At 36.5% G+C, this 27943-nt stretch overlaps 1 protein-coding gene across 8 annotated transcripts; it reads left to right on the top strand.

Moving 5' to 3' along the window:
- The first annotated feature begins 5 nt into the window (after positions 1-5).
- On the top strand, positions 6-27412 carry stx3b (syntaxin 3b). 8 transcript variants are annotated; one of them, XM_089134773.1, is made up of 11 exons: positions 6-398; positions 15444-15518; positions 15635-15734; positions 19059-19133; positions 19487-19557; positions 19635-19743; positions 19925-19998; positions 21562-21696; positions 24517-24627; positions 26275-26366; positions 26677-27412. In XM_089134773.1, exons 1-10 carry the CDS (start codon positions 369-371, stop codon positions 26356-26358), a joined length of 864 nt encoding a protein of 287 aa, XP_088990899.1. In that variant the 5' UTR covers positions 6-368; the 3' UTR covers positions 26359-26366; positions 26677-27412. The 8 variants fall into 8 exon arrangements, 6 of the variants coding, with proteins under 6 accessions (XP_088990899.1, XP_088990898.1, XP_088990900.1 ...); XM_089134774.1 differs by adding an exon at positions 24230-24340 and having other exon boundaries at positions 7-398; positions 26275-27412; XM_039648462.2 differs by lacking the exon at positions 24517-24627 and adding an exon at positions 24230-24340 and having other exon boundaries at positions 11-398.
- The last annotated feature ends 531 nt before the right edge of the window (positions 27413-27943 follow it).

The following is a 27943-nucleotide window of genomic DNA, read 5'->3' as shown; positions in this document are numbered from 1 at the left end:
GTGATGTAGGTGAGACACAGAGAGAGCATGCGTGAGACGACAGCTCTCTCAGACCGATTATAACGAGAAAAGAGAGGGAGAGGGAGGAAGACAGATTAAGCAGACTGAACACAACTGTTGTTTTAATCCTCTGAGCGGATAGATTTAGAGGGGAAAAAAACTACTGGTTTGGATAAGAGCAGCCATATTGCATGGACCTTTGGTGGAATAACAGGAGAGGAGCAGGAATACTCGGAGTTCTGGAGGAAACTCAGACTTCACGATCCGCTAAGCACTGTTACAGCTCACTCCTCTGTCTAATTTGACTGTGACCTATTTATTATTTATTTATTTTATTGTTTAGATAGTGTTAAACAACATATTGAAAGATGAAGGACCGACTGGATCAACTAAAGGCGGTAAGAGTGTGCTTATATTTCTTCGTGTGTGTGAAGTTGACCCGATAGTAGTGAGCTTGTATTCAACTATTCTACAAGTGTATAGGAATGTCATTACGTAATTAAACCTCCATGTCAGATCCAGTACTTTTAGAAGATGATCACAGTATCAATAAGGACCATTAGTAACTTTTGAGTAACCAAAGAATAATACAGAAGTTATGGCGTCTGTAATAATAAAGTGTGTGAATGAATTATCCAACAAGTGCTCGCCAAAGGCAGCAAAAGTCATATAGTAAGAGTGAAGAGAGGAGGGCAGTGTTGGACAGCTGATGTGGTCACCTGACTCATGGAGGGGGTCATGGGCTTCTGGGAAGATGGGGGATGGGTTGAGAGAGATGATGCTGATCTTCAAATACTTATTGAAAAATAAAAATAGACCGAATTTGCTTTACATTCTTTAGCCACACTAACCAAAAAGTGGTTTTAATACTATGGTTTTTAGACATCCATTGTGTTTAAGTAAACGTATCATTGTAGGCCTTCTACCATTTTTTTTTTTGTGGTAGAAGGCCTCCTTGTACCATGTTTTTCAAACATTTATCCCAATACTACCATGTTTTATGTATTTTTTTATTATTTTTTGCTTTGGCAGATACAGGCTTTAAAGGGTTAGTTCACCCAAAAATGGAAATTAAGTCATTAATTACTCACTCCCATGCTGTTCCAACCCCGTAAGACCTTCGTTCATCTTCGGAACACAAATAAAGATATTTTTGATTGAATCTGAGGGCTGGATCATTCCTACATAGACTGCCTAAGGGACTGGCTCTTGACGGCCCATAAAGTCATTAAAGAAAAGGTTTAAATATTCCATGTGCCTACAGCGGCTCAATTATAAGTTTATCAAGCGACGAGACTACTTTTTGTGCGAAAAAAACATAAATAACGACTTAATTCGACTATTCTATTACTTCCTTATAGGCGCATGCGCGAGAGCTGCGACGAGGACGTTCTTCTCCTTCGACTACTTTTTGTTACCGGCTGCTCCGCTCAGGAGTTTTACCGCCACCTACCGTATAAAATGATGATCCAAGGCGCTCCGGATTATAAGGAACACTGTCGTTTTTTGAGAAGATTAAAGGCTTTTAAGTGCACCTTGTAGTGCGGAAAATACGCTAATTGAAAAGCGTATGTACAGCGCGCATCTTCCTCTGCTTGTAAACAGAAAGTTTTGCGCTTCCAGCTATATCAGCACATCATCTTATACGGTAGGGGGCGGTAATACTCCTAAGCGGTGAGCAGCCGGTAACAAAAAGTAGTCGAAGGAGAACGTCCTCGTCTCAGTTCTCGCGCATGCGCCCATAAGGAAGTAATGGAATAGTCGAATAAAGTCGTTATTTATGGTTTTTTCGCACAAAAAGTAGTCTCGTCGCTTGATAAACTTATAATTGAGCCGCTGTAGGCACATGGAATATTTAAACCTTTTCTTTAATGACTTTATGGGCCGTCAAGAGCCAGTCCCTTATGCAGTCTATGTAGGACTGATCCAGCTCTAAGATTCAATCAAAAATATCTTTATTTGTGTTCCGAAGATGAACGAAGGTCTTACGGGGCTGGAACAGCATGGGGGTGGGTGAGTAATTAATGACTTAATTTTCATTTTTGGGTGAACTAACCCTTTAACAGTTTGTGGCTTGAGAGCCTATCGTGATCTGCAGCTACTCAGAACTAAGAATGTGTAATAAGTGGCAATAAGCATCAAGATATCACAGTACAGTATGTACCAGCAATGTGATAAACAAGTGTTGCGCCAATCACCAAAACATACAAAAATGTAAATAAACTAGTTTATAAATCTAGGTGTGTCGATCTAGATGTAATGACACAGGGCTCAATGACAAGGATTTTTTTCAGGATTTCACAATTCTTGATTGATTCCAATTTCCATGCCACAGTAAATACTAGTCTAACTAAATTAAAGCTGCAGTCGGTAGTTCTTCCTTTTTGTCGCCATCTCTGTTTGAAATCTGCAATTGCAGCTTTTTATTTAATTATCAACTTTACGTGGGTTGTGCCTTGGCATGGCACAGCATGGATTAATCCAATGTTTTGAGGAGAATGTGTGCAGCTGTCAGTCAATGTGCCGGTGTGGATACTGGCATTCAGAATCACAGATTATTCTAAAAATCAACATCCTTAAAAAAACTTAGAACAACTTTGAATGTCAGTAGAGAAGGGCATAAAGTTCATTGTAACATCATAATACACATTATATAATTCACCTGCTATATTGCTAAATGTACCTCATTTTTCATATCAATGGAAACATATAACCTGGCTTCTCTTGAGACTCCCCTAAAAACCCAGAATCCTACTAATATAAACATAGAAATAAAACAAAAGTTATATTAATATAAAGGAGGTAATTCGTATACGTTTTTATAAGTGCATATTTACAATCCATTACCTTACATTCTCATCATGGCATTTTGCAAGATCATCAAGATTTTTTGTGATTTTCATGAACCTATGGAAGCTTGATTCTGTCACAGAATGAAAAATAAAAAAGGTAATTGCGACTTTTTATCTCACATTTCAGACTTTTTTTCTCACAATTGCGAGTTTACATCTCGCAATTCTGACTTTATTTCTCAGAATTGCAAGATATAAAGTCACAATTGCGAGATATGAAGTCACAATTGCGAGATATGAATTCAGAATTGCGAGATATAAAGTCGCAATGGCGTGTTATAAAGTCAGAATAGCGAGATATAAAGTAAGAATTTCTAGATATAAAGTTGCAATTGTGAGATATAAAATCAGAATTGCATGATATAAAGTTGCAATTGCGAGATATAAAGTCAGAATTGCGTGATATAAAGTTGCAATTGCGAGATATAGTCAGAATTGTGTGATATAAAGTCGCAATTACTTGTTATAAAGTCAGAATTGCGAGATATAAAGTCAGAATTGCTATATATAAATTTGCAATTGTGAGATATAAAGTCAGAATTGCGTGATATAAAGTCGCAATTACTTGTTATAAAGTCATAATTTCTAAATATAAATTTGCAATTGCGAGATATAAAGTCGCAATTGCGTGTTATAAAGTCAGAATTGCTAGATATAAAGTTGCAATTGTGAGATATAAAGTCAGAATTGCGTGATATAACGAATTGTGAGATATAAAGTCAGAATTGCGTGATATAACGAATTGCGAGATATAAAGTCAGAATTGCGTGATATAAAGTCGCAATTTTGTGTGTTATAAAGTCAGAATTGCGAGATATAAAGTAAGAATTGCTAGATATAGTCGCAATTGCGAGATATAGTCGCAATGGCGTGTTATAAAGTCAGAATTGCATGATATAAAGTCAGAATTAATTAGAGTAAATCACCTTTTAATTACTTTAAAAAATGTTTAAATAGACTGTTTTGTTTAGTTCAGTCTATTCAGAATTGTGGGTGAATCATGATCTCCATTTTAAACAAAGAAATTGTGATTCTCAATTTATCTAGAATCATGCAGTACTATATTTTAAGACATGTCCCATGGTACTACCATGTTTTAATGGAAATGTATAATTTTTTTTGACCCAGCATTATCATGGAGGTATTATGTTTGTTTTTGTAGGCTAATTGAAGTATGCTTCTAAATTCTGATCCATGAATATGGGATATCAGAAGGGGTTATTGAGGACTGAGATTGTTGTGATGTCAGATCTTATATGGGCAGGGTCAGAGGTGAGGATTTGTTTCTGTGGCAACTCTGCCTCAGTCAAATATTTGTTTTGTTGACTCTGGTACCTGAAGCAGCCTGGCTGGCTAGAGGAACTTGTGTGCGTGTGTGCTTATGGCCGAACCTTATTTACATTAGTCATAGTTTTGTTTCCGTGCTGGTTTGCATACAGACAATCTCACTCGCTCAGCTTTTTTGTACTCCGCTGTTACTGGTTTCTTTTCTGTAAGGTAAAATTCTCTTGCAAAACTCGGACAAAATGCTGACATGAGTGGTTGCCAGTGTTTTGCTTTATGGTTGCTAGAGTGTTTAAGTATGTTGCTATGCTGTATCTAAGGTGTTTTTTTGGGTGGTTGCTAGGGGGTTATGGCAGGGTTAACTTACTAGTCCTAGTCAAAAGTTCCCATGCCTAAGTCGGTATTCTGATCAGTGTTATAATTACTGAAGAAAATTAAATAACTTTTATTAAAAAAAAGAAAATTAAATAACTTTTTCGTTAAGTGAAATTAAAAGTAAAACTAGAAAAATTCCAAAAATTCCAAAATGAGCTAATACAAAAAATAAAAATGGCCACCATTTAATTTTATACATAAATTATTTTTGTAATACAAATAATAGGCTTTGTATATTATTATAAAACATACAACCGGCCTGCAATAAATATGCAAATATGACTAATTAGCAATAATATTTAACTTAGATAATACTGTAATATTAGAAGGGATAGTTCACCCAAAATCAAAAATTCTGTCATTAATTACTCACCCACTCCTTGTTTCCGTAAGACTTTCGTTCATCTTCGAAACACAAATTAAGATCTTTTTAATGATCTTCTGGAAATCTTTAATGAAATCTGGGAGCTTTTCACCCCTCCATTGAAAGCTACGCAACTACCACTTGACGCTTCAAAAAGTTCATAAAGAGATTGTTAAAAATAATCCATATGAAGTGAGTGGTTTATTCCAAATTTTCTGAAGAGATGATCATGATCATGATCATGATGAACAGATTTAATTTAGGTTTTTATTCACATATAAACATTCATGACCTCACACATTAGTTGTGGTAAACGGAAGCTGAAGCGCATGGTCGGTTGACGTGTGATAACCAATGAGGTTTATTCTCGTGTTACGCATCACGTTTGAGCTTCATCAAGAACCAATGAGGTTCATTCTCGTGTTACGCAGCACTTAGTTTTGAGCTTCAGCAAGAACCAATGAGGTTCATTCTTCAATCAGATTCAAGCTTGAGTTTGTTTGAATGTGAATAAAAGCCAAATAAATGCTTGCCTTGCTCTGTTCTATGATGCAAGGTTGTGACTCTCCTGTTTGAAATCTTTCATGAACACGAACAAATCTTTTTTCGAGTCATTTCGTTGGTTGAATGAACCAAATGACTCAGAAAAAGATTTGTTCATTTTGATAAACGAGTTCGAACAGGAGAGTCACGAACGACGATTTGTGCTTATAAAACTATTTTATTTATTGTTTTAAATGAGCGATCAGTTCGCTAGATAAGACCCTTATTCATCATCTGGTTTCGTTTAAAGCCCTTTGTAGCTGCACTGAAACTGTCTTTTGGACCTTGAACCGTTTGGTTCTCACTGAAGTCCATTATATGGAGAAAATACTGGAATGTTTTCATCAAAGACCATAATTTCTTTTCGACTGAAGAAAGAATGACATGGACATCTTGGATGACATGGGGGTGAGTAAATTATCAGCAAAAGGTTTTTCTGAAAATTTGGACTAAACCTCTCAATTCACATGGATTTGTTATTATGAACTTTTTGAAGCAACAAAGCAGTAGTTGCGTAGCTGTCAATGGAGGGACAGAAAGCTCTCAGATTGAAGTGTTTTGGGTTTGAAACGACATGAGGGTGAGTAAATGATGACAGAATTTTCATTTTTGGGTGAACTAACCCTTTAACTTTAATTCTTAGGGTAAGGGGTCTGTTTAATGCATTAACCCTGCATCTGAGCTGTAGTATTAATGAAGCTTATCTTAGCAAACAGTTTCTTGGGACTCATCTGTGTGTGACCCTCTGTGCTAAAGGAAATCCTGCTGAGAAAAATATCATTCTAACCTCTAAACCAATTGGTTTTTTCTATCTGTGTTTCTCTGTAATGTTTAACTTGGTGTGGCTGAACTATTTTCTTCTTTGTGTGCATATAAGAGTATTAAAGGCTGACACACACACACACACACACACACACACACACTGGTGTTCTTGGAGCACAAAAGGAACTGTGGGACATTAAACAGCTGAGTGGGAAGTGAACATTGTGCTACTCTGACATTTGTTTTTTATGCTAGTCCACCTTCTGTAAGTGTTAGCAGGACGATGAGTGAAAAACACTAATATTACAGACTTCTCTCAGGGTCTCTCTCTCTCTCTCTCTCTCATTCCCTCTTTAGGAAGTGTCTTGTATGCTTATCTCTCTACCTCAGTTGAAAGCTTTACCAGCACACTGCATGTGTGTGTGTGTGTGAGTGTGTCTTTGACCTTCAGAAAAACCCGTTGGATTGGCAACACATTGTTTGTAGTACAAGTAAACTTGAGAAGAGAGCAGAAGTCTTTGTCAGCAGGATAGATAATATTACATTTTTTAACAGGAATATTTTGTCTCTGAAATTCTGTAGTACAACCTCAGTAAGTGCTTGTTTTCATAATAATGCCTTTTTTTTAGCCCTTCACTCTAAAAACTTACTATGATTCACTTAATTTTTTGGGAGAAACATTTTTACACTTAAAAATATTAATAGAATTTTACCGCAATGAAATCAGTTACATAGGCTATTGTATACTATATTTTCTGAGTAAATGTAGGTAAAACAAATTAAGTAGATCTGAGTAACTGCATTTGGTACATTAACAAATAAAATTAAGTTGAAATAATTGAGGAGAACATTAAAAAACAACAACAATATTTCTAAGTAATATTGACGGCTTTTATAAGATGAGTAATAGTAACTTTTAATTTCTTAACCTTTGTAAAATACTCCACACAACCACATGTAACGTTATAAATAACAAAACTAATGTAAAAAGTAATTCAGGTGTAATCAATCCCATTTCCAGCAGATCAGCGCTGTTGTCCTGTCTGAGAGAAATTTAGTCCGCTGTCCTGCAATTCACTAGTGTAATATAAATAAATAATTGGTTAGTCAAATACTTAAATATAACTGTAAATTTTAGACACATTTAACTTGGATTTGTAGTCAATCATTTTGGTAAGTTTGACTCAAACCATCAAGTAAATGATATTCCGAGATTTTATTAAGTTAATAAAGTTAATTATTTACTAAGCCACTGAATTATTATTTTTAGAGTGTTGGCTGATGGTCTCTCATAAAAATGTACTAATGTAAACATGTTTTCCACCACACCATCATTAATACAAGTATCAGTGATGTTTTCTAAAGAAAAAAATATTGCTCTTATGATTAAGGATTAAAACTTCGTAAGTCATTCTGTTCTTGTCATCAGCATTCAATTCAAAAAGCTTGTTTTAAGGAAAGTTGTAAGGTGTCATTTGTGTTTTAACTACATTTAGCTCACGAGTTATTGATCTGGGAAGTTCGCAAGCGTTTATCGAGAAAGAAAAGGCATGTTTAACAGTATAATTGATCGGTGCGTCAGGTATTACAGTGACAGCAGCCTAATACACCAGCTGCAAAATTATTAGATAATATTAAAAATATATATATGGCAGTTTTGTTTTGTTTTTTCCATGGTATTGATGTCAAAATTGTTGCTAGTGAAAATGCTGAGTGGCTAGCAACTATGGAAAATCACCACTAGTCACAGTGGCTGAATGTCAAGCCCTGGTTACTTTTAAAGGGAGTAACACAATATGATAATGCATTACCTTTAAAAGTAATTTTCTCCAACACTGTTATGGCAAATATTAATATTAAGATTCTAACACTGAAAACTAGATTTTTAATTTTTTTTGGTGAATTTACTCATTACAACATTATAATATTCAGTATAACATTATAGCATTATAAACACAACATTATTGTAATGTGTTCAGTTTGAGTTTTGGTTTCACTGTGTTCTGTCTCGTTTTATTTTTTTCGTGACTATGTTTCTGTTAGTTTCCTTGATTGTTAATTAGTAGAGCCAGACCGGTATATCGGCCGGCCGATATTATCGGCCGATATTAGGCATTTTCCATAATATCGGTAACGGCAGTTATAAATGGCCAATAAATGAATATTTTAAAAAATAAAATAAAATTGGACGAAGCACTCTTTAATCATCTCTCCTTGGCCTGTTATATTGAAAATGTATGTTTTACAATTTGCAGTATGATGTTATCTATTGCTAAATTATGGCTCATCATAGACTAGCTAACCACAAAGTTGGCTAATGCCACTATCATCAGTGGAAGACCGCTAACGTTAACATTAATGAGCTTGGAAACCACAGTGAACTTTTTCTGCCTAAATAAAGTAATTATTACTGTATTTATAACTAGCATATCTCTAGTTACAGTCCCTGCATTGTAAAATGTAAGTTATACTTGCGAGGAGTGAACATTTAGACATAGAGAAAAAGTATCAAACATATCTTGTGCAGAAAAGTTAGCTTTTCTTTTACACGTGTGTGAAATCCAACAATATTTAATTAAAAAAAAAAATATCGGCCGATATATCGGAATATCGGATTTTAAAATCCAAAAATATTTGTATCGGTATCGGCCTTCAAAATCCTTTATCGGTCAGGCTCTATTAGTTAGTTCAACGTTACTCTATCTGTGTATTTAAGCCCCGAGTTTAATCTTCTGCCGATTCTTGTGTTTTTGAGTTTAGTTTGTTAAATACCTCACCTATACCCTGACACTTATAATGTACAACAAATTTATTCATTTGGATTTTTTAAAAATTATATAAGTGTTTTTAAATTATTAGCATTTTTAAAGATTACCTTTTAAGTGAGCGTTAAATTATGTTTTTAAATGTTAAAATAAGGAAAATAAGCAGGAACAATTAAATATCCTTTATCGAATGATACAAATAAATGAAAAAAATATTTAGTGTCTTCTGATAACCAAGACGGTACCAATACACTATATGCACGCATAAGTTCCGCATTTGACGCAAGGATGCTCGTCAGTTTCCGGTTGGGGAGATTAAAGCGGAGGAGAACAGAGGAAAACGGGATTATGGCAGTCTTCAAAATTTACTGTCCTCCTATCTTTGAAACGAAACTTTCATACGTTTAGATGTAATTTTATATATAGTTATGTTAATATAATTTTAAAAAGAAGCATAAACACAACGAGGGGTCTCTGTTTTGTCTGTTTTTGTGACTAACGTTTCTTGAGTATAATCATGGAGTATAAAATTCAATATAAATTCTCAGTATTGCATTGGACGGAAGTTCAGCGGAAGTTATCGAGCATCCTTACACCTTTACCGTAAATACCGCCGTGCATAGAGCCATATGTGTCGTCTTCAGAAAAATATAGCTTTTACTGCAGTAATACTGAAATAACAGTAATACTGTGAAATATTATTACACATTTAAATAACTGTTTTCTATTTTAATATATTTTAAATGATTTTTTTTTTCCTGTGATCAAAGCTGAATTTTCACCATCATTAATCCAGTCTTGGTCACATGATTCTTCAGAACGTATAATTATCAATGTTGAAAACTGTTGTGCTGCTTCTATTTTTGTGAAAACTGTGATGGATTTCTTCAGGACTCTCTGATGAACAGAAACATCAAAATAACAGCATTTATTTGAAATAGAAAACACTTTATATTTTATACATATATATTGTTTACATTATATAATTCACATTATAAGTGTATTTTACCCAACCGTTTGACCAGTAGTGTATGTCTGTTTTTAAAAAATGACATCAAATGACAAAGTATGCATATTAACGACAGTTTTACTGAAGCAAATATATATCTTGGTACAAACTATGGATACTTTATGATTTTTGTAAAAAGTTAAATGTCATTTGATCTCTTAGAAATGCTGAATGAGTTGTAGTGTTTGAGCTTCATGTAGCATATCACAGAGATACAAAGATGTGTGTGTGTGTGTGTGTGTGTGTGTGTGTGTGTGTGTGTGTGTGTGTGTGTTTGGCCTCTCTGTGGTGAAGTGACAGAGCCGCAAGTTTGATGACTGTAGAGAAATCCTTGAGTAGTCATAAAGAAGGTGTGATTTCACTCAGACTTTAACCCTCGTGTGTCTTGACATTTGAGTTATGTTATCATGCACGAAGCGCTGTTCTATGACGGTGTTAACTTGTTTAATTGCATCATATGACAGTAAAGCAATTATTGAAATAGAAAACAGTACTCGTTTCCACATGCCCCTCATAAAACATCACAAGACACACCTCTCTGTCCTTATAAAGTGCTGTGCAGGTCAGCTGTAACATTGCACAAAATCACAATTGACCCTACTTACTTTGGTAAGGATTTTTATAGAGAGCCGTATTGTCCATTTAGGAAGACTATACATGCAATTAAAGTGTAGATTTGGCAGTTTGCTAAAGCAACTGTTTCAGAGCAGTTTACACTGTGGCTTGTCAGCAGAGGCCTGTAACACCAGATGTTCATGTGACATGATCAATTTAACCGCCATGATCGTAAAGTGCAGTTTAATAACAAAACCCATTAACTAAACAGAACCCAAATCTAAAGAGAGCTAGACTATAAAACCAAGACTTGACTTGGAACAAGAGGTGAACATTATATCGGTGGCTGATATGTAATTCACTGATGACATATTCAGCAGTATAATGGTTACACAGATAGATGATTGTTAACTAATTTATAATTGTTTTTTTTTGTTATGGTTTTTGTAATGTGCATGTAAGACATGTTTTGTGTTGCGCTTTGATTTGTTTTAATCAGGATCATATGCTATAAACAACGACATGACGTTTAAAGTCATGTTCTGTCTGTGTTTTAAGTAATAAGATGTTTTAAGCCATATTCTGTTTAAGTAATAAGTAAAAAAATATGGGAAAAAATAAAACTGTAATCGTGACTTGGTCTATTAATGTGGGATGTTATATTCCAGCTATTTTAAAAGTTCATTATTTCGATTATTGAGGGTGAACCAACTCCAGGGTAAGGCTAAGGAATGAGATGCACTTTCCCTTTAAAAACACATTTAAATAGATTTCCATGAAACGGTTTTAAGTTACTTATCGCCTGCACGACCTGCATATCCCAGCATAATCGCTTCAGAGAAAGAATTTGTTATTAAAGGGACGCTCCACCCATTTGCATTAAGCTTTCCATTATTAGAAACCCAGTTATGCTATTGAATGGTCGTGCAACACACTCTCGTTTTCCCCTGAGATGAGAGAAATCTGCTATTTACCTTTTTCACTTCCTTCTACGATGACGCAAAAATCGTCATTTTACGTCATAGTAGGAGGAAGTGTAAGAGGGGGGGATTTCTGTAAAGACTACAAGCACTAGTTCCCACCCTTTCAAACCCGCCCATAGGGGGTTGGACCTAATGCGCTAACAGACCAATCACAGATCAGTGCCAGTGCGTTGGATTTCACAGGCCGAAATTTTCTGAAAATATGGACGAAGCTGAATACGCAGACGGATGCATTATGGAGGATTGGGATTGCACATAGTGTCAGCCATCTTTTTTTGGAAGCTAAGCTAGCAGGCTCTTGGCCTGTGGAGAAAGCTGAGTAGTAACTTTAGGGGTTACCATCCTCTTTTCGCCAGATATGTCCCGGCCGTCGATGTACGGGATTCAACTTTTGCTTTCTGCGGTCGACATTCATTGTTTACATGCACAGCTTTTGTTTCAATCTAACTGAATTCATTCCGATTGGTGAATCTGAATGTAGTGTTTACGTGAACGCTAAAAAAGTGATCGGTTGATCTGCGTTTTAACATTAGCCGCTTTCCGACCGGAGGGACTTTTGCAGTTCCTAGAACCTATCGTTCCTATAACCCTTTTTTTCTCGTGTTCCGACCGGACTAAATTGGGGATTTTTTAGTTCCTCAGACCGTAGTTCCTATAACTCTTTCAGTACCTAGTCTAGAGCGAGGACTTTTTTAGTTCCCTTTCCCTAGGTCTACGTAGATTGGTTCAACTTATAAGTGATGCCCACTGTTAACACGGAACTTGTAGCGCGCGGTGTGTTTTTGCAAAACATTACAACGAGGATTAAGACAAACATAACGCATTCAACCAGCTAATTGCTAATGCTAGCTAAACTTACCCGTCGTTTTGTTTGCCTCCTGCGCTCTGCTCTTTATCTTCTTCCGTCATATTACTTAATATCATATGATGCTGGAGCCTTCGTCTTCTGTGTTTCTCCGTACAGAACTCAAGCATAATCTTTAAACGCCGCTGTTCGTTCTCCGTTATTAAGGTCCCGGCAAGGCAGAACAGGAACATTGCAATAGCCTCCTCTATGCTGGTTTGTTGTTGTTGTATGTGGCCGCAAGCCCATCGCCGTGCTTGCGTTACCCCTCCTACCAGTTCCTATGGCCACTTGGCTAGAACGCAAGCAGCAAATCCGAGTTTGGGGGAGAGTAGTTCTTAGAACTGTTTAGAAGTGGACAGTTCATATAACTAAGTTACTGTAACCACTTGGTCGGAAAGCGGCTATTGCTAAGAAAATTCCCGCTCCTCCGTGAGAGATACGAGACCGGTAACGAGATTGGTCTCACAGGTGTCGCTCATCAGTACTCACGCAACCGGCCTCACGTCGTTCTCCACACGGCCCTCACTCGTCCTGCTCGCCACAGTAAAAATTATGAATGGCGACTGTAGAACGCAAAATCCGAATCCCGGACATTTTGGGGCGATCTCGAAACACATTTTCGGGCAGACTTAACACGGAGACTCACCAGTAGCCTTCACTGTTGTTCACCTACTGCGTGTTACCGGTAGGCAGTGTTGTGCCTGAACCATAGACTGTAAAAAATATGGACAAAGCGTCTGTGACGTCAGCCATAAACTCTCTGAAGAACTGGTTTGAGGCTGTTTATGGGGTGTATGGGCGGCGCCATACTTGAAAATCTTGGGAAATACAAAATACAAATGTTCAGAAAGGATACAGTGGTGGGATGATGTGTTGTGTCAGATCATGGCAGAGGCGTCAAATTCCACTCGGCACAGCCCGTTATCAGCTGTCAATCAAAGTTAACCGCCCTTATTTGTCATACGTTTTATATCTAAATATGATTTAAACTAACGAGTTAGAAAAAAATTCACCCCCCTCACAGTTGTCAGACACGCGGAACATATTGAAGATTACAATAAAAGTCCTTGGGACCAAACTGCAAAAACATGAATTTATGCTGTGGAAACGGATATTTTAAAGGAGAACTCCGGCGCAAAATGAACCTTTGGTCTAATTACACATTGCTACCTAGTCAACCGTTATCTGAGATTTGTTTTCATGATTGCCGAATGTAAATAGTTTTATCTCTAAAAACAGTTTAGCCTATAACGCTAGTATACAGGGCATAGCGTAATGACAAATAAAAATCGCTAGTTTATACCACTAACAAGGCTCAAAATAGCCCCACAGTAACACGGTAGCATAATAAGGGTCCCTACATTCAAACCGAAGCATTGAGAACTTTGTCAGTGTCCACACAGTTTAATAAGAAGATATTTTATACACACAGTCAACTTCGCGAATACAGGAAGACGCCATCTTTGAAAAATAGTCTCTACCAGTCGATCTACGAACGCCGATCCAAGTGCGCTGAACTGTGCAGAATCTCATATGGTCCGTTGTTTTTCGGAAGAAACACAAACACGAACCGTTTTCTTCTCTTCAGTATGTACACGTAGCCTACTGTTCGCGCTCACCTTTTCACCTTATTCACATCTCACCAGCACACATGGATCGGCGTTCGTAGATCGACTGGTAGAGACTATTTTTCAAAGATGGCTTCTTCCTGTATTCGCGAAGTTGACTGTGTGTATAAAATATCTTCTTATTAAACTGTATGAACACTGACAAAGTTCTCAATGCTTCGGTTTGAATGTAGGGACCCTTATTATGCTACCGTGTTAGTGTCGGGCTATTTTGAGCCTTGTTAGTGGTATAAACTAGCGTTTTTTATTTGTCATTACTCTATGCCCTGTATACTAGCGTTATACTAGCGTTAATAATAATAATTTATTACATTGTTATAGGCTAAACTGTTTTTAGAGATAAAACTATTTACATTCAGCAATCATGAAAACAAAACTCAGATAACGGTTGACTAGGTAACAATGTGTAATTAGACCAAAGGTTCATTTTGCGCCGGAGTTCTCCTTTAACATGACGTCTATGGATATTTGAAGAGTTCAGATGCAAAAGCCTCTAAATGCCATTTGAAATTTTCTTCTTTAATGATGATTTTTATCAAGCTTGTATATTTAAGTTCAGTGATTTCACTTAAATAACAATTAATAGGTAATTATCATTGCCATTTAAGTGAAATCACTGAACTTAAATATACAAGTTTGATAAAAATCATCATTCTAGAAGAAAATTTCAAATGGCACTTAGAGGCTTTTGCATCTGAACTCTTCATTTGCTCCCTTTTGGGACCGGCCTCCAGCGGATTTGAGATGGATTGCAGTTTTTCGCACTTCCGGGTAGGCTTCATCTTTCAGATTAGAATGTTACCGCTTGGCCTGAACGCGTTCAATGAACAATGCATTTAATTGGCTTTGACGGCCATCAGTTTTTCGCAATTCTTCATTTGCCCTCTAACGTCTAGCAGGTTCAAAATTATACGGCTGCGGGCCATCATGCATTTGCCTCTTCTTGCCAACTCTTCCTCATCCCAGTTAGTCACCTTAGTTCTAATACTAGGCTGAGGCGCACTTTCCTCCGCTTCTCCCCAATGTGACGTCATCACCAAATTGCGTAAAAAAAAACTGTTAATACCAGGAACGTGTAAAACATGTATAGATATGATACCCACCCACCCATCCGGCACGTGACAGTAGCGCTGCTGGAAAAATTTCTAGGGGAAACACTGCTTTGCATATTATGCATTCCTGCAGGCATTATGTTAATATTTCACATTATCAGTTTTTTTGATTGGCTCAGTATTCCCAAGCCAGGAAATTACCATTTATTTTCAGGGATTACTCCTCTAGATGTGCAATCAATAGAGTTTCAATATCTTTCCAAATTTGTACTAATTTGTAATTTAGTTTCTAGACAGTGAATTAATGACAGTGAGTTACTTACCAATCATAAGGGCATAAGGGTGACTGGTGTGTAAAAAGATTGCATGATCATTAAAAACACAACTGACATTTCCTTACGTCTTTCCGTGATATTTGTTTCAGACATGCGATCATGATGACGAGGATGTTGAGATCGCTGTGGACAATGCTGCTTTTATGGATGAGTTCTTCGGCCAGGCACGTTCTTCTGTATATTTTACACCCATGTTTGTGGAAATACTTCTGATGTGCTTTACTTGAAAGTGTGTCATTGTGGTTTGTGCGTTTAAAGTGACCTTGTTTCTTTGTTTCAGATCGAAGACATAAGGAACAGCATTGATAAGATTGATGAGAATGTGACCGAAGTGAAGAAACTTTTCTCAGTTATTCTTTCTGCACCAACATCAGACCAGAGTAAGACACGTTCATGCACGCACTCATCATGACCCAGTTCAACACTGTGTTTTCCACTGACTGGTAGTAACCGCTGAGTAACAGGTGACTCATGGTGCATTCCAATTTGCAGACTTTTGTACTAAATAGTATTCGAATTAGTGTGTCCCAAATCATACACATAGATGGTCTACTTTTCCAGGTAAGAATCTGAAGTGCTGATTTGTGGATCTAACGGCTATATTACCTACAAACCATTGCGCTTTGAACGAGGATTCGATTAGAACTACAACCACAAATAAAAAGCGTTGAACTACAAATATGGCAGATGTGTGAGTCCGATGGTTAAGTAGAGAGGTTTATGGTGCGTTCATGTGCCATGGTAATTATGGTAAATACCAAAATACGATGTGGAAAATGCACATGAACACCCCCTCATGTGGTATTTTCCACTGGGCAACTAGTAGCATATGTTGTTGAACGAGTTTCCGAGATAACCTATGACTTTTTCAAAATGGCGGAGAGCAAATTTTACTGTCGTGAATGGTAAAAATATGTTCTATTCATGATCTAGAAAATATACCACATATTATTTACCGTTTTGATAAATAATTTTCTTGCTGTAGCAGATGACTTATGGCCTGTTCACACCGGGACGAATTTCACGCGCCTTTTTCGGCGACTTTTAACGCCTCGTGACTAAACAAAGGGCGCCAATATGAGTGTTCACACCAAAAACGCCACACGTAAAAGCATCATTTAAAAAAAACAAAAAACGCCTCAGGTTCATTTTTTTAGTTTGACGCGATGCGCCAAAAACTATCCGACCAATGAAATTGCTGCTTTTGCTCACGTGTTTGGAGCTTCTGAAGTTACAGTAAAACACAACTTGGGGGCGCTCAAACACAAAACGGTCTTGCCGAGCACACATATGCAACTGTGAAGAAGATCTACGCCAAGTAGCGTCGCCGTCTACACAGACAGGAAGAAATAAGACGAGGAAGATGTGAGGCAAGATGAATGTAGAGCTGCTGGTCTCGTTGGTGCTAGAACATAAAAAACTATGACAAACGCGACTACGACTACAAACATCTTGATAAAAGAGGACTGAATGGAGTGGTATTGCATGGCAAATGGGCGCCATCTAATGTCAGGGAATGAATTTGCAGGTTCACTCGGCTCATCGTCATCGAAAATCGCTTCGGTGTGAACACAAAAAACGCGTTGAAAAACGTTGGCGAATAACGCGTACTGATATTTGTCCCGGTGTGTACAGGCCTTTAAGCAATCTAAAATAGTTTTAGCTAAATAACAGGTCTGGATCTCCATTCTTACCACATTTCTTCAACCAAAGCACTTGAACGCAGCATACTGGTAACCAGTTCACAAGTGGAAAATGCACATGAATGCACCATTAGATAAAAGGGTTTGAGTGATTAATAATCAGTCATAATCAGAACCAGATGAAAAGAAATGTATATGTTATCCAAAGACAGCATTGGGAACTTTTGTAAAGATACGTTTGGTCATTAACTTATAAATGCGTCATTATGCAAATTGCAAACACAAGGAGAGTCTCTGCATAAAAGACCCACGACTGGCAGATCAACATGCCTCTGTATTTCTCTCAGAATTGCTAAGAAATTAAATGAAATTGAATGTGGAGGATTTTATCTGTGACGAGATGATTGACAGGTCAGTTTGAACGGTCACCGGATGCACATAACTAAGCGACAGAGAGTCCGTTAAAGGCATAATTATGACAAAGTAGTACGTCCTAAAACTCTCAGAATGGTTAGTCCCTTTCTCTGCAAACATATATAGGTCATCAATAGTGGGAAGATCTTAACCTATAATATTTTGAGGCAGACCACACTATACTACTGATCTGACTTCTCTGCTGAACAATGGAGCTGCCAAACCACTCCGTAATTGAGGAAGTCAGTACACTTTCAGTCACAGCTCTTTACAAATGTAACATACAAACTTTAGATACTCCAAACTATTTAAGCGGTCTTAAAGGAGTAGTTCACTTAAAAAAAAAAACTTTTGCTGATAAATTTCTCACCCCCATATCATCCAAGATGTCCATGTCTTTCTTTCTTCAGTCGAAAAAAAAATTAAGGTTTTTGATGAAAACATTCCAGGATTTTTCTCCATATAATGGACTTCAATGGGAACCAAACGGTTCAAGGTCTAAAGGACAGATTCAGTTCAAACTGCAAACTGTTCAAAGGGCTTTAAACGATTCCAGACGATGAATAAGGGTCTTATCAAGCGAAACAATCGCTCATAAAAAAAAAGTTTAAGTTTTATAAGCTCAAATGGTCGCCTTGCTCTGTTCTGTGTGACTCTCCTTTTCAAACTCGTTTATCAAAATAAACAAATCTTTTTTCATGTCATTTGGTTCATTCAACAAACTAAATAAACGAATTGACTCAGGAAAAGATTCGTTCATTTTGATAAAAGAGTTCAAACAGGAGAGTCACACAGAACAGAGCAAGGCGACCATTTGAGCTTATAAAACTTGAACTTTATTATTTATTTATTAAATGAGCGATCGTTTCGCTTGATAAGACCCTTATTCATCGTCTGGAATCATTTAAAGCCCTGTTTGTATGTACTAATACATTTCAAGTTGTTTATTACATTATCTTAGATAATTAGTTGTATTATGAATTCAAATGAATTAACAATGAACAATACAATATTTATAAATGAATATTGAGAAATAAATTTGTCTAATTTAATGGGTTTTTGAAGAAACATTTGAGCGAAAATTGATACACTGCCATTCAAATGTTTACAGTCAGTGAGGTTCTTTTTGATGAATTTTAAGGGCCAGATTTACTAAACGGGGCAAATTATCGTGACGGGACTGGAAAGTTCTGCTCGTGATCTAAAGAATTGGTCAAAAGTGACAGAAAAGACATTTATAATGTTACAAAAGATTTCTATTTAAAATAAATGCTGGTCTTTTGAACTTTCTATTCATCAGAGAATCCTGAAAAATGTATCACCATTTCCCCAAACAGTTATTTTAAATTGTATTTACACATTTTCAATTGTACAGTTTTACTGTGTTTTTGATCAAATAAATGCAGTCTAGCTGAGCATAAGAGACTTCTTTTTAAAAAAAACATTAAATTCTTTCAAATACCCTTGCTGAGCTGGATATGAAATATAACTCCATTAAGTCTCCTAAGCTGTGAAAGAGGAAACTCTGAGCAATAAAACATTCCTATGGGAGTGTTTAACAATGGCAGAACATACACGATCCAGTGCCGTTTAATCTCCTTTTGTCTATCCATTCTTATACAGTGTTTTTTTTTTCTCTGTGAACAGAGACACAGGATGATTTGGAGGCGCTTACTAACGACATCAAGAAGATGGCCAACAATGCTCGGAACAAACTCAAGAGTAAGTGCCCTTATGTGCTGCATGGCCTGCTTTGTGCTTTTCCCATTAGGGCAAAGAATTAGGACACACTTAAAAAGGTTTGGCTTTTCAAACACATCTGACCCAGAATAATGTGAGCCATTTATCCACCTTTAATGCAAAGTTTACCCCGTGTCAATGTTATTTCAGTATCATTGAGAGACCAATTTAGTTTTATTAAATATCTGGATTCGCTCTTATTTTAGAATTTTCCGTTTCATTTTATTTACTTGACGTCATTTATTTCATTTAAAGTACTGAACATGCTTATTTTTTTATGGTTTTAGTTGTAGTTAACTATAGTAACCCTGCGCTGTGTGAATGTGTCCGTACAGCCATTGAAAGGAATCTCGAGACAGAAGAAGCAGAAAGAATATCAGCCGACATGAGAATACGCAAATCACAGGTGAGTCAACATCCCGCTCACATAACACACACAAATACACACGCTCAATTAACTCTGCTCTCATGTTGCCGCGCCAGCACGCTGTTCTTTCCAGGAAGTTTGTTGACGTGATGACCAAATACAATGAAGCTCAGGTGGACTTCAGAGAGAAAAGCAAAGGTCGCATTCAGAGACAATTGGAGATCAGTAAGTGTCGCCCGCACACTCGCTCCAGTGCTGGAGACCTTATTAAATATCACCTCAGCAATACAGTGTGCAGCTCACAACACGTTTCTCTCTCAGGCTTGCGGTTGAAACGTGTCAAACTGACGCTGTGCTATTTCTCGTTTCTGTCTTTGACTTGCTTTTGTTCTGCTTCTGGCTCTAGCTGGTAAAGCCACAACTGATGAGGAGCTGGAGGAGATGCTGGAGGGAGGAAACGCAGCCGTTTTCACTGCAGGGGTAATGCGTGCCTTTGTTTGGGTGTGTGTGTGGGACCGAGCTGGAGTCAAGACCAACAATTCAAATCGTTTTCCCATGGACAGTGCAGTGATCCATATTCCAAAGCAGTGGTTCTCAATTATAATGGGACAGGGCAAAATACCCTCTAGGGGAACTTAAGATGACTTAAAATGATTGCAAGTCCCCCTGCAGTCAATAATTTCACACTTTAAAGGTGCCCTAGAATGTGAAATTGGCATAGTTAAATAACAAGAGTTCAGTACATGGACAATTTATTAATTTGTAACTAATTAGTCTTTGCCATGATTACATTATCAAACAGCTAATAATGTGTTGCTAATCTTACACAAGCCATGCTCTCGTTCTCCATCTCAGAGTCAGACAGATGCCTTTTAAAAATCAGCATCCTAATGAAAAACATGCTAAAAATAACTACAAATCAACATATTTTTATTTTATTTCACCCTCATAATAATACAGTTCTATGAAGAACAAGGATTCCAGCAGCCTTGGAAAACATGGATATATGAGGCAGCTTAGCTTTAAAAGTATGATTTCTAGACCTGGATCAGTCATATAAATTAATAAAATATTAAAACAACTTTTTTATAATGAATTCATTATTAAATTCATTATAAAAAATAATGAATTCATAATGAATTCATTATTTTATATTCATTATAAAAAAGTTGTTATATATTATATAACAAGTTTTTATATATATGTTATAGTATATTATATAGCAACATATTATATATATGTTATAAATTATAGTTATATATATATATATATATATATATATATATGTGTGTGTGTATATATATATATATATATATATATATATATATATATATATATGTATGTATGTATGTATATATATATATATATATATATATATATATATATATATATATATATATATATGTATATATTTATATGTATATATATATATATATATATATATACTGTATATATATATATGTCTAGCTCTAAAATATTTTATTGGATTGAAACTGAATCTTTATTCAATAAATCAATAACAATGTAAAAACTCATTGGTTAGAAAAAATGGTATTCCCATATTTAAAAAAAATTATTAATTATTAATTAAATATGTTGACTCTGGCCGGTCTAATCAGCACATCTAGCAATATTTTGTCACAAATGTAACATTGGAGTGATTCATTGTTTCCTGTGATTGTGGTTGCTATATAAATACATCCTTATCTCATAGCATCAGTGCAGAAGTAGCCCACACATTTACTTTATAATGCAAATGCAATGCAAACACAATACTTTTCATATAAAGTAACAATGGTTACTTAACATTAGAAATAACAGTGTAACATTAGCTTTAAAGCAGTGGTCTCTTAACACCGGTTACATCTGAGGTACATTTTGTAACCGTTTAACTGGTCATTGATGGTGAAAAACACTCATAATTTGAGACCATAGTCTTAGACCATAACCTGACCATAATATTTCAAGACCAAGTAATCCCAAAATCTGTTGAATATGAATATTTCATACTACATCCTGATAAAACGGCTGTTTGTGTTGTAGATCGTGGATTCAGGGATCTCTAAACAAGCGCTGAGTGAGATTGAAGCGCGTCACAAAGACATCGTGCGTCTGGAGAGCAGCATAAAGGAACTGCATGACATGTTTGTGGACATCGCCATGCTGGTGGAGAGCCAGGTACACACACTTTCATCACACGCATCTGTTTGTCCAATATTTTCTCCATCCGTTCTCACTGTCATTGTTTTCTAACTTTCCCCTCATTGTCATGTATTTCCTTCTCTTTCTCTGCTTCTCTATGTCTGGTCTGTAGCATCCTTTCCTCTCTTCCTCTTTGTTCAAACTCGTTCTGTTGGTTTGGTCTCTTGGTTGCTAAGCCATATGAAACAGGTCGGAGTGACTTCCCATCAGCCCCTTCTTTCACATGTGAGTGTTCTTAACTCCTCTTTGTTCGTACCTTTTTATTTCCCTTACTGCCTGTTTTCCTATCATTCATTTTTGCCTTATTTAATTTGGTCACAAACTTTATTCACCCATTACACCTCCAAGATTTGTTTAGAAGAAGTTGTTGATATTGGTTTTCTGAAATCTAGACAACATTTTAAGCATCATAAGCCCTGTTTACATCTGGTAACAAGATGTGTTTTGGTCAATCGGATCACAAGTAGACAAAGGGAGACCTATTCACATTTACACCTAGTGTTTTAATCCATTACTTTTGTCCATTTTCAGCCACTTCTGGTCGATGGGTGGTACATTTATGGGCTGTATCTTTCGATCTTATGGACAAAATAAGCTCAAAACGTTTTAGACCTTGTTCACACCATCTACTTGTGATCTGATCGACCAAAATGCATCTTAATACAGGTGTATACAGGGCCATAGAAACACTAAAGGTGAACAGTTGGCAGCAAATCTATACTTCATAATTACTGTATATAAGATACATCAATTCAGTCAACATGTAATCCAGCATCGCATTTCTCATTTAAGAAAGAAATGGAGGGCATAATCAAGTAAACTGCTAAATATACAATTATTTATATCATATTTAAGTGTATTACTTGTAAATCTCTGTATTTTTGGGTACCGCCTGACTTTAATAGCCCTGTCATGTAAACGTATTATCCCAAGGACGTGAACAGACTCAAGCACGATCAATTTTTCTTTTTATTATCAATGTTGAAAACTGTTGTTGCTGCCGTGACGCACTTTTTTCTGGATTTTTAGATGAAATAGAAAACTTTTATTTGAAATGGAAATATTTTGCTATGTTATAAATGTCTTTACTGTCAATTTAATGCATCCTTACTCAATAAAAGTATTACCGTTTTAAAAAAAACTTTTGAACGGTTGCATATAATTCACGCATGAGTGATAATTTGCTGAGGCGGGTTTCAATCAATTACTTATTAGTTCTTTAGAAGGCAGCTGTTTATGTAGACCTTTGCAGTTCACAAGGTTTTCGAGTCTATGCTATATATATATTTATAAAATACTATTTTGACCAATCCACCATTATTTTGCTTAACTGCTTGCTATGGAGGATAACTGAAAGGTAAGATTGTGGTATTTCTCTAACTAATCTGTTTTATTCAAGTCCCTGTTCTACAGAGTGTATAAGGGAGACCGGGGCTAGTTGTAACACTTTTTACTCCAGTGATTCAGGGTGGGCTTGTTTTTGAAAACCAATTTCTATATAGCCAAAGTCTTTTTCTGCATTATATTTCTGCATTATTGTACATGAAATAAGTTCCAGTTCATAAAACACATTGACTATTTAAAGGGTTAGTTCACCCAAAAATGGAAATTCTGTCAGTATTTACTCACCCTCATGTTGTTCCAACCCCTGTAAGTCCTTCGTTCATCTTCGGGAACACAAATTAAGATATTTTTGTTGAAATCTGAGAGCTGGATCACTCCTACTAGTCCATAGGCTTCTTGAGGGATTGAAACTTGCCGGCCTCGAAAAGTTATTAAAGACATTGTTAAAATAGTCCAAGTGACTTCAGTGGCTCAATCTTAACTTTATCAAACGACGAAAACACTTTTAGTGCGCAAAAACAAACAAAAATAATGACTTTATTTCAACTATTCGTTTACTTCTCTCTCTGCCTCGAGTCAGGTTACTAGTTTAATAGCGTAAGCTTCTGTTATTGTACGTCACGCATCTCACACACGACCAGCGTCAGCCAATAGTGAGCCTATGTGTGACGTAGCTCTACGCTATCACACTACGTTCGTTAACTGACTAGAGGCGCACAGAGAAGGAAGTGAATAGTTGAAATAAAGTTGTTATTTTTGTTTGTTTTTGGGCAAAAAAGTGTTCTCGTCATTTGATAAAGTTAAGATTGAGCCACTGAAGTCACTTGGACTATTTTAACGATGTCTTTAATAACTTTTCGAGGCCGGCAAGTTTCAATTCCTCAAGAAGCCTATGGACTAGTATGGAGGAGTGATCCAGCTCTCAGATTTCATCAAAAATATCTTAATTCGTTTTCCGAAGATGAACGAAGTTCTTACGGGGTTGGAACAACATGAGGGTGAGTAAATACTGACAGAATTTCCATTTTTGGGTGAACTACTAACCCTTTAAGTCTAGGATCGGACATAACTTCCCTGTGTGTCAACTAGCCCCGGTCTTCACATCTATGTGTGAAAGACGCACCATATATGTGTTTATATTGTTTTTTCCCTCCATATGTTTCAGGGCAACATGATTGATAACATTGAAGTGAATGTGGGTAAAGCAGTCGATCACGTTGAAGCTGCAAAGACTGAAACTAAGAAAGCAGTCAAGTATCAGAGTAAATCCAGGAAGGTACAGATCTCACCAGCCGCCGCTCAAGCTGACCTTACAATAACAGTCGCTGCTTTCTGCTGTTTCTTTTCTCTTCCTTTTTTGCTCCCCACCCCTCTCTCTCTCTCTCTCTGCCCTCTCTATTTCCTCTTCTTTTTCTTTGTCCTTCTCTCTTCTTCACCCGAAATCCATTGTAGGGTGGTATGATTGAAAGGATTGAGAACAACATGGACCAGTCTGTTGGCTTTGTGGAGCGGGCGGTTGCTGACACTAAAAAAGCTGCTAAATATCAGCAGGAGGCTCGGCGTGTGAGTTCATGATGAGTATCAGCCCGTCCCGCCCCTCTGTTCCACCCTTCCCTAACGAATCTCCGTACTGTGTCCAAACCCTATGACGTTACACAGAGTCACACAAACAAACTCAGTTATTAATACTAATCCTGATACGCCCTGACACTTTCTATTACAGGATTTCAGTGTATTTCAGGTAATGAAATAAACATTAAGCCACGTCGTCAGTTTACATTTCATATTAATGGCTTGTTGGCAACTAAATATTTGACATATTACAAACACATTCATATAGCTGAGAAGAACTGTGTTGAAACATGAAGACAAACGGCATCTTGTGGTGCGAGTGAGAGCTTACCATGGCTCCATGTGTTAGCATGGCAATTTTGGCCACTTTTATTGATACAGATAGTATAGAAAATACAGGAAATGATGTGGGGATGGGAGAACAGGATCAGAAAATTCATTAAGTTCAACATGAAATCTAAACTGACACTATTTGCTCAATTCACAGTCCTTAATGTGAATGATTCATCTGTGCGTGTATATAAAAATGAAAATATGTCTCTTAATTGTCAGTTGTACAGGTACAAGTTTATTTTTTTGCTCTTTAAGATTTTTACAATCATGTCGTTTCAAACCTGTATGACTTTCTTTCTTCTGTTAAACAAAAAGGAAGCTGTTTTTGTAAGAAGGTTGGGAACCAAACAACATTGGACCCCATTGGCTTCCATTGTATAGACAAAAAACACTCAGGAATTTCTCAAAATATCTTTCTTTGTGTTCCAAATAAGAAAGTAAGTCATACAGGGCGAGTTATAGATGATAGAATTAAAATTTTGGGGTAAACTGTCCCTTTTAAATGTATAGTAATAGAGAAAACGAACAGCATAACATGATATAAAGTGATAAATGATGTAAACAAGTTCATTAAAGAGATCTATTAAGACAAAGTCAAAGACGAAGGTACAACAAACCACACAAAAGTAATTCAAATCAAAATTTTACAAAGTCAAAAATTCAATTCTTTCTTATTCTTTCTTTCTAACTAATCCTTCTTTCTTTATTTCTTTCTTTCTTTCTGTCTTTCTTTTTTCTAACTAATCCTTTCTTTCATTCTTGCTTCCTTTCTGTCTTTTTTTTCTTTCTTCTAACTTATCTTTCTTTCTTTAAAAAAATCAATTCTTTCTTTCTTTCCCTGTCCTTCTTTCTTCTAACTAATCTTTCTTTCTTTCTATTTATCTATCTTTCTTTCTTTCTTTCTAACTAATCCTTCTTTCTTTCTTTCCTTTTCTTTCTTTCTTCCCTTTTCTTTCTTTCTTCTAACTAATCTTTCTTTCTTCTAACTAATCTATCTTATCTTTCTTTCTTTCCTTTTCTTTCTTTCCTTTTCTTTCTTTCTTCTAACTAATCTCTCTCTCTCTCTCTCTCTCTCTCTCTCTCTCTCTCTCTCTCTCTCTCTCTCTCTCTCTCTTTCTCTCTTTCTCTCTTTCTTTCTTTCTTTCTTTAATGCCAGTTTTCTAGAAATTGTCTATTCCATGAATGCAAGTTTAGTCCTGAAATGAATGTCAGTGGATCTGTGTCAGTTTATGTCTGAATAATTGTTACGCAAATATTACAGTAGATGCTAACAGTTGTGTGCATCTGTTGTTTTTTTCTTCACAGAAAACAATCATTATAGTGTCTGTGGTTGTGGCGATTTTGGCAATTATTGCCTTGATTGTGGGTTTATCTGTAGGTCTAAGATAAAGTCTCTGGTGAGTAAATTTCAGAGGAACGTGTGGAAGGTTTTGGAGCTGGGAATGGTGTTGGTGTTTGTTTATATGAAGCTCTTGTGACCAGGATTTTAGTTGATCTTTAGTCTTCCTCTGGGATGTCAAGCATGCTGTGTTTTTTTTTTTTGGGGGGGGGGGGGGCATCTTTTTGGTTTGGTTTTAGTGTTTATTTCTATGTTCTCTGTGTGTTATGGTTCTGGAGGGCTTTGTTGATTGATCTAAAAGTGATGGGTTGAAGCTATTAGATGTTTGCTGTTGGAGTAATGGATTGTGTTTGTGTCTTCTTTTGTAGAAGATGATCATACTTGGTGTGATTGGTGCTGTTGTGCTCATCATCATCATCATCATCATCCTCACGCAGGTTCTCTGATAACCTCTCCATCAGCACATCTCTGCTGTGGCTGCTCACGAACTCTCCTTTATTATAGCTGATCACTTCCTCCTCTCCTTTTCATCCTCTCTTCGAGTTATGAAGCAGATGCTCCGCCCCCATCCACCTGTGGCCCCTCCCTTCATCCGCACAAACCTATGGGAAACTACTGCTGGAATTTGAGTGATGGTCAAGGAAACAGACCATTTTTATTATTCTTGTAAGGATGTGACAGGAAATGTTTAAGGAACTTCCGCTACATGCCAGGAATGTCTTTTGAAGGAAGCATATTTTAAATACATGGACAAATCAATGAGCACCGAATAAGGGATTTTTATGAGATTTACAAGGGAAAGGTAACCATTTCATGCCTTAATGTTTTTATTGTTTTAGCCTGTGTTCTTAAGACTTACTCGGACTTCAATGGCTACATTTACTGGACGAGCTACTAAAATGTTTTTGATCAAAAGGGCTCAGAGACTCAGAGGTGATTTCGGCTTCTGTTCAAAGACCCTGTGAAATGAACACAATAAGCTAAGCATTGATGGGTCGTCCAGAATGGAAGCGCACATCTGTATGTTTTTTAATGTGATGATAAACTTCTGTATGTGAAAACCAGAATTAACCAAATTAATAAATTACATTATATATTTTCTAAGTATGTTGTAAATACATGAGAAATTTATGGATTGATTCATGGTGATCATGGTCTGAAACATTCAAGATTCTCCTCACTTGCTTACTGATGAATTTTTGCTGGTGATGCATCCCCCAATATATAGCAGTCAACAAATATGGTTTTGAATAGTTTTAATGGGTTTAAATACAAGTATAGGTTGTCAATAGTTAAATTCTTTCTTGGCTCAGTGGTTCATGTAGGTTGTCTACAAACCGAAAGGTTGGTGGTTCAATCCCCGGTTCCACCTGACTAACGAGGTGTCCATGAGCAAGACACCTAACCCCGGCTGCTCCCGACGAGCTGGATGGCGCCTTGTATGACTGCCGTCGCCGTCGGTGTATGAATGTGTGTGTGAATGGGTGAATGTGAGGCAAATTGTAAAGCGCTTTGGTGGCCATTGGGTCTATGAAAGCGCTATATAAATGCAGTCCATTTACAGTACCATTTACCATTACATAATATCAGCCTCATCACAGTAGGTTTAGAATTCAAGTATTTACATTTACTCCA

This window comes from Pimephales promelas, chromosome 9, assembly GCF_988280905.1.
Source record: "Pimephales promelas chromosome 9, fPimPro1.hap1.1, whole genome shotgun sequence".
NCBI classification, from domain to species: Eukaryota; Metazoa; Chordata; class Actinopteri; order Cypriniformes; family Leuciscidae; genus Pimephales; species Pimephales promelas.
The sequence above is the reverse complement of the archived record's forward strand: the minus strand, read 5'-3'. Positions and strand labels throughout refer to the sequence as shown.